This window comes from Pinus tabuliformis, chromosome 5_1, assembly GCF_031772625.1.
Source record: "Pinus tabuliformis cultivar Carrire ecotype Pingquan chromosome 5_1, CPIR1, whole genome shotgun sequence".
Classification (NCBI taxonomy): domain Eukaryota; kingdom Viridiplantae; phylum Streptophyta; class Pinopsida; order Pinales; family Pinaceae; genus Pinus; species Pinus tabuliformis.
The window spans coordinates 777097267-777104159 of record NC_142305.1 but is presented as its reverse complement, the minus strand read 5'-3'; the positions used below and the strand labels follow the sequence as shown (position 1 = coordinate 777104159).

At 32.9% G+C, this 6893-nt stretch overlaps 1 protein-coding gene across 1 annotated transcript; it reads right to left on the bottom strand.

Annotated features, from left to right (window-relative positions):
* Nucleotides 1-2792: 2792 nt before the first annotated feature.
* LOC149167250 (uncharacterized) lies at nucleotides 2793-3835 on the bottom strand. The gene is made up of 2 exons (XM_089431484.1): nucleotides 3376-3835; nucleotides 2793-3268 (listed from the first exon to the last, which is right to left on the bottom strand). Exons 1-2 carry the CDS (start codon nucleotides 3491-3493, stop codon nucleotides 3147-3149), a joined length of 240 nt encoding a protein of 79 aa, XP_089287610.1. The 5' UTR covers nucleotides 3494-3835; the 3' UTR covers nucleotides 2793-3146.
* Between the last annotated feature and the right edge of the window lie 3058 nt (nucleotides 3836-6893).

Sequence of the window (6893 nt, the reverse complement as noted above, 5' to 3'; positions counted from 1 at the left end):
CATAAGAGAAACTAGATTGGCAATCCATCTGTTATAGAATCATAGTAACCAACATTTTTTTCCACAACAAGGCCTCGATTGACATCTCTATCTCTCAATAGATCATAGCACAATGTTGGTGATACCAATGACTTATAGACACCTTAGTCATTGTCTCTCAACGTACATACCCACCTGGGTGTTCACTAATTATGACCTTCTCGGAATATTCTTTTAATAATTTAAAGTCATAATATCTACATACCAAGACATTACAAGACCTCACCTCAATTGTATTTTAATTATTAATAACTTTTTTTTCTTTTTTCTTTTCTCTTTTATTTATGTAATTTGATAAGGAATGATAAGACCAAACAAGTTTTTTCCATTATAAATAAGTTGGAAAATCACAATAAATTTAGATTATTTAATATAGATTATTGTTTAATATAGATGATTTAAAAATTTAATTTACATTGGTAACTGGAAGACAAATATAATTTAATAAATTATGAAAACAAATTTAATGAATTCATTTAAATAATTATATTATTTTTTCATAGTTATTAAAAAAGATTCATGAAGGAATTGTCCATGAGAAGGAATCGAGAATTTTTTAATTTTTATTTTAACTTTATTGTTACTGTTTTTCTAGTCATACAAAAAAACAGAATCATATTTTTTATTTTTAGTTTAATTTTATTGTTACGGTTTTTCTGGTTATAGAAAAATAGAATCATGGAGGTGTTGAGAATGAGATTTTAATTTTAATTTTATTGTTAATTTGGTTTAGCTATAAGAATTTAGAGTAAATTGTAGAATGTAGTTAATTGGTAGAGGATTTGTTTAGAGTAAATTGTTAATTTTAATTTTATTGTTAATTTGGTTTAGCTATAAGAATTTAGAGTAAATTGTAGAATGTAGTTAATTGGTAGAGGATTTGTTTAGAGTAAATTTTTAATTTTAATTTTATTGTTAATTTGGTTTAGCTATAAGAATTTAGAGTAAATTGTAGAATGTAGTTAATTGGTAGAGGATTTGTTTAGAGTAAATTGTAGAATGTAGTTAATTGGTAGAGGATTTGTTTGGTGGTATAATTTTTATTAAAAATTTAATTATGGAACAGTTAATTGTAATTTTTTATTAAAAATTATAATTATTAAAATGTATAAATGAATTACCCAGATGCGGGTGTTAACACAAGCATTTAAGGAGAGCATCTGTCACAGCGCATGACAAGCGGTTGACAGGATGGTTTATCACTCCAAGACATTGATGAACAGTTACCATTTAATTCCCTTAGCGTTGGTTATTATGGTATTGCAGCAGTGGAAGGACGACTCCTTCAAGCCGAGTGAGAGTTTGCAGGTGAATGCGTGCGATGGGATGAGGGCCCCCTGTCCTCGGCCGGCGATGGAGGCAATGAATTTATTATATAACCAGCATAGCCCGTCTTACCAGGTCTGGAACAAGACATTTGAGAGTGGCCCTGGGTATGATTTCAAGCCTGCGGAACGACACAGGCTGGTAAAACAGGGCCTTATTGTCTTTGAATTTGGTTTCAGGATGCGCAGACGAGGTGTGCCTCGCCGCGGTGGGATATTAGGCACTCGCATGGTTTTGGATGATGAAGAGGTGAATTCTGTGGCGCCTATGGAAGACTCGGCCCATTCTTCTTCCAGCTCGGAGCAGGAATTTCTGCTTCTGCCAAATTCCTTCCAGCCAATTCGTCTCAGAATCCCGGGGTGGCTTCTATGCTCGGACGTCATTGTGAATTTGTCGATTTACCTATCTGAAGCAGCTCCTGCGGACAACCCTTCCTCTTCGCAGGCCTCTGCTAGACTTCATTCCAATGAAATCTTGTTGGGGGATATGCAGGGGAGGGTCTACCGCGTGCCCCGTCCCTTAGCTGCTGTAGCACCGGTTGGTCAGCCTCCGCCGGCCCAGTTTCAGGAGAATTCGACTATGGCTTCCACAGTGCAGGAAATTCCACCTCCGGTTCAGTTCACTCAGGACAGAGAGGAAAGCCATGTCTCTGTTCAGCCAGGTTCAGACGGGCAGATGCAATGGGACGAAGATATGGTGATCAGGCTTGATACGCCCAGCCCAGAGCAGTTGAGGCTGCCGGAGGCGCCCAGTCACCCTTCCTGAGTCGTCTTGGACTGTTTTCTCCAGGTTTTGGCTTTATGTCTTCTATGTCTCTATCGGTTCATAGTTTGGTTGATATCAGTTTCTCTCCTCTGTCGAATCATGGAAGTATGTCTACTGTTACTATAGTTTCAATGGTTAGGGTCTTCAGGTTCTTCAAAGTTTGTTTTTGGTTTGTCTGCTATACAAGAATCTGGTCTATGTATATCTGTTGTCCAAGGAACACAAATGGACAAAATCATGTAATGGGGTATCACTGGAATCAGTTGTTTTTGGTAGAGGGCAGGGCAATGCTCCCCTCGAATGATGTAACCTCTGTAAATATTTTCTTTCTTTAATATAGATTAGACTTTACCTAGAAAAAAAAAAAAATGTATAAATGAATTCAATTTTTTTAAAAATTTCAATAACTCCTTAAAACACTTCCATTCTCCAACTCCAAATTATTCTAGATATTATAAAGTTGGGAAAATATCCTATCAAAACACTTCAATTATCCAAATTATATACAGAATTCTGCATATTATACCGCTGGGAAAATATCATCCCATCAAATGTGGGACACAATTGAGAAAAAAAAAATGATAAAAAAACCAAAAACATTGAACATTTCAATTCTGCAAATTATATACCGAATTCTGCATATTATACCGCTGGGGAAAAATTGTGAAAAAAATGCACAAAAAATAAAAAGCATTTTAAAATACAAACTGCCAGCATTGCGACTCCATGATACAGATTCTGTGCTGTAAAGGTTTTTAATGGCCCTCTGAATTTGTGTCATTAGAATCCACGATTTTGGGCGATTTTAGCAGAATTCGAATGCCCAAATTTTGGCGAGCTAAAACTGTGGGATAATCATTAAAAAATAATCGGAAGAATTAAATTAAAGAAATTGTTCAGGAAATACAAAGAAGGGAAAGTCGTCCAAAAATATAATTTAAATGAATATATTTTACATAATTTATCACATCAGTGAAATTCAATTTGCTAGCTGGTTAAGTTCATCCTCACAGCAATCAGAACCTAACCAACGTCTCATAGCAGTGGAGACCGTCAAATTCAGGGGCAAACTTTACTGTCGTCCATTCCTCCTTTGCTTTTCTATTTAATTCACCGCCCTGCCGACTGTAACTCTGATCTTGTGAACCCAAAAACCACCATAATTAGAAACCCTAACCCCAAGAAACAGTAACCCCTCCCCTCTTTGCAGAACCCAAAATGATGAAGAAGCAATTTTTCATATACTTACATGATGGCCATCCGTATCTGATGTTGATGGAAGGCGATGAGATTCGAACCTGCAGAAAGCCCCAATTGCGGCAACCGCAGCTGCTATTGTGAACACAGGCGTATTCACTGCCATTTTTTTGACTTCTTTATCTGCTGATTTGCCACAAATTTGTATGAATCGCCGAAACAGAGATTGATACTCCCTTCAGTTGACACCGAATTCTGAGTACAGTGTGAAAATTGCAGAGATTCGGACAGAAATTCCCGATTTCAAAAGCATTCAGACGATATTGACTGATAAAGCAGGGAGGAAGTGGAGGGCAGTAAATAGGAGAGAAAGGCGCGAGTCAGTATTTAGGCGGGTTTCCAAATTCAAAATGAGTGATGTATGGATGGTATGCGGGCGATGGTATGACATGGGACGGCGGGTTTCCAAATTCAAAATGAGTGATGTATGGATGGTATGCGGGTGGATGAATGCGAATGCGAATACATACGGAATCAGAATTCGTTCGCCGGAGAAATGATGCACACCGCTGACCGCCAAAGCCGATGTCAGAACCCGCTTCCCAACACTGTACTTAAGGTCTCTTAAGAGTGCATTTATAATGCTATAGTCCATGAAATAGCACTTGCCGAATTATGACAAGTTTCACACACAAACACACACACACACACATATATATATATATATATATATATATATATATATATATATATATATATAATAACTGATTTGCCACCTTACGTGGGAAAACTTCAGTGTCCTTTATTGTTCACTAAATTATTTAATGTAGCAGACTCAATAAATCAATTAGTATCAAGATTCACCTATATTGGAAACTTGCTAATTGGCTGCATTATGTAATTTGCAATGAAGGCTGCCTGTAGAGGACAACTACTCAATGCTCTATTTGCTAAATAAATTGAATGCTTTTGTGGCATGTCGCATAACAGATTAAGCCTTGCTCGGAACCCTTTTTTCATTAAAGCACAGTTGTAATCGTTAAATCCTAATTCGTAACTGACAGTGAGTCGTGACACCTGAATACCTAACTGCACCTATTATTGAACACAACCTGATTTCTTCAAATTCTTGGTTTTTTGCATTTTGTACTTTTGTAAGCTCCATGAGAACTTCCAAGGATTCGTCCTCAAAACCAAACTCGAGTGATAATCTAGTTAATACTATGTTTGTAAAATAATGTATGTAATCTAGTGACTACATTATCTCATTGACAAAAATCTCTATTAGCCTTCCTCGAGTTGTTCTACATTTGAAGAGTGTAGGATAGGGAAGCATTGACCGTGTGTTGTATTGGGTAAACATATACTCAAATAGACTTGAAGAGAATATGATAATGGGCATAATCTAATTTAATGTCACAGCCTAGCTAGGCCAACCTCAAATTGATGTTTGATCTACTAGACTCATTGAGATGGATTTATGTGTAAGACCTCTTTATGTGTGAGACATGAGAGCCTTCTCTAGAGCTATTAGACTATTTAGTTTTAGGAGGCGTACACATCTTTCCTTATTTAGTTGTACCAAATTTACAAAAACTTGAAATAAGTTGTGGTGAAACACAAATTTACTTGCTTGTTTTTCTAAATTTGATGTTTTCTTTATTGGGTTCTATAAACTTATATTAGCAATTGATTTCTTTACCAGGGTATATAAATTTATAATTTTTATTCACAAGAGAATTGGTTTATGGTGGATTTCAAAAGTTGGATTTTGCCTATTTGCAAATTTTCACCTTTTTCATTGTATTGACTTTACATGCTTGCACCTATAGTTGTGCTTGAATAGCATACTTTTGCATTGGATTTTGGAATTTAGTTTTATGTTTGGTAGTTATAGAGGTATAGGAAGATTCTAGGTTTGCGAAATTTGCAATTTCATTTATTACATTAAAAGTGCATATTAGTTATGCCACATTCCCAAAATTATGCATTTTGGGTCTTCTGAATTTTACCGAAATACATTGTTTTTTTTAGAATCGAAGTTTTATGTATTCTATTATGGTGATTTCGAATGATATTATATGGATTTCTTTATTGGGCCACAGTGAATTTATGTATCACTCTTAAGTTAACTTAATTGAGTTGTATTTAATTTAATTTGTGGACTTTGGGTGAATAATCACAAATAATATAATCAAAGTAAGAGGTTTAATCATGTTGACACATGGAGCGTTTGTGCTGCATTATTTAATTCCTCAACTAGGAAAGCTAATTTTGAAGCCTGCACTTTTCAATTTTGGAGATTCCAATTTTAAAATAATAATATATATTTATAAATAATATATTAAATATTAATATTTATTTAAAATTATTTACCTATATGTTAAATATATAGTTTATGTTGTTAATGTTTTTGTTAAATTAAAAATTTCATAAATAACTATTCAACTTAATATTGTTTTGGCTAATAAATATAGTTTGGATTTTACTACTAACAAATTTGTTTATTATTTAGTCATTATCATTTAAATGTATTGATTCTATACCGGTGAAATAATGATAAGAAAATAATGTTTTCATAAGATGATGAGTAGGTCGGTTTCCCGATTTTCTTCATCCAGGTATTATTAACCTCTTATATGATTTATTTAAAATTTTATTTGATTTTTTATTTTAATTTCAATTATTTGATCCTATAATATTGTAATTACTATACATTTCTCTATATTTTATATATAAAGCTCAATATTCACCTTAATGAGTTGTAAAACTTAATAGTCACTATAATGAGTTCTAAAGGACACCTTTAAATTTCCATATTTTGAAGTCTCTTATAATTTATAATTTAATAGTGTGAATTTGGTCTTTGACATGGATGGTATTACCAAATTGTTACAATCCGGGTTAAAGCTTGGATTATTAAAAGCCTTGATTTTTATAAGATCTTTTCATTTTGTTTAACTTATTTTTTATTTTTATTTATTTTTTAAATGAAACTTATATTTTAACCATGAGATTTTAAAAAACATGAGATTGATACCTTTGTTTGAAGATGATTTTTTTTGGTAATTTATTAAGTTCGTGCCAGATTAATGTTTAAATATGTTTTTAATTGATGAATTGAAATTCATGTATATCTAATTAATTTGTTTTTATTATATAGGTATTATATATCAAAAATATCTTAAAAAAAAGGAATCAACTTTCTATTGAAAGGATTTTTGGATGGTCTACTACATCTCAAGTTCCGTGGCCTACACAAATTATCCAAAATTTAGTCCATTTACATGATGATAATGAATGTACTATTTGAACATTTACATAGTTCACGCACATTATGTTTTTTTGTTTGAAACTCATTTCACAAATAGTGTTCTTTTAATGAGATTGACATTAAAGTGACTTAAATGAAAAACATGATATGTGTATTTCAATTTCTATTTTGTTAAATTTTATTGTTTAATTTAGTTGCAACAATATCTCCATTTACTATTTTCATGAGAGTAATTATGAATATAATTTGTAGAAGTTAGATAAACCCAGTAAAAATTAATATTAAAAGTCAT

Excerpts from the sequence above, each read along its gene's own strand:
- LOC149167250 (XM_089431484.1), bottom strand. The coding sequence starts at position 3,493 with ATGGCAGTGAATACGCCTGTGTTCACAATAGCAGCTGCGGTTGCCGCA. Across the intron at positions 3,269-3,375 it reads TACGGATGGCCATCATGTAA|ATCAGAGTTACAGTCGGCAG; the intron begins GTATATGAAAAA and ends TGGGTTCACAAG.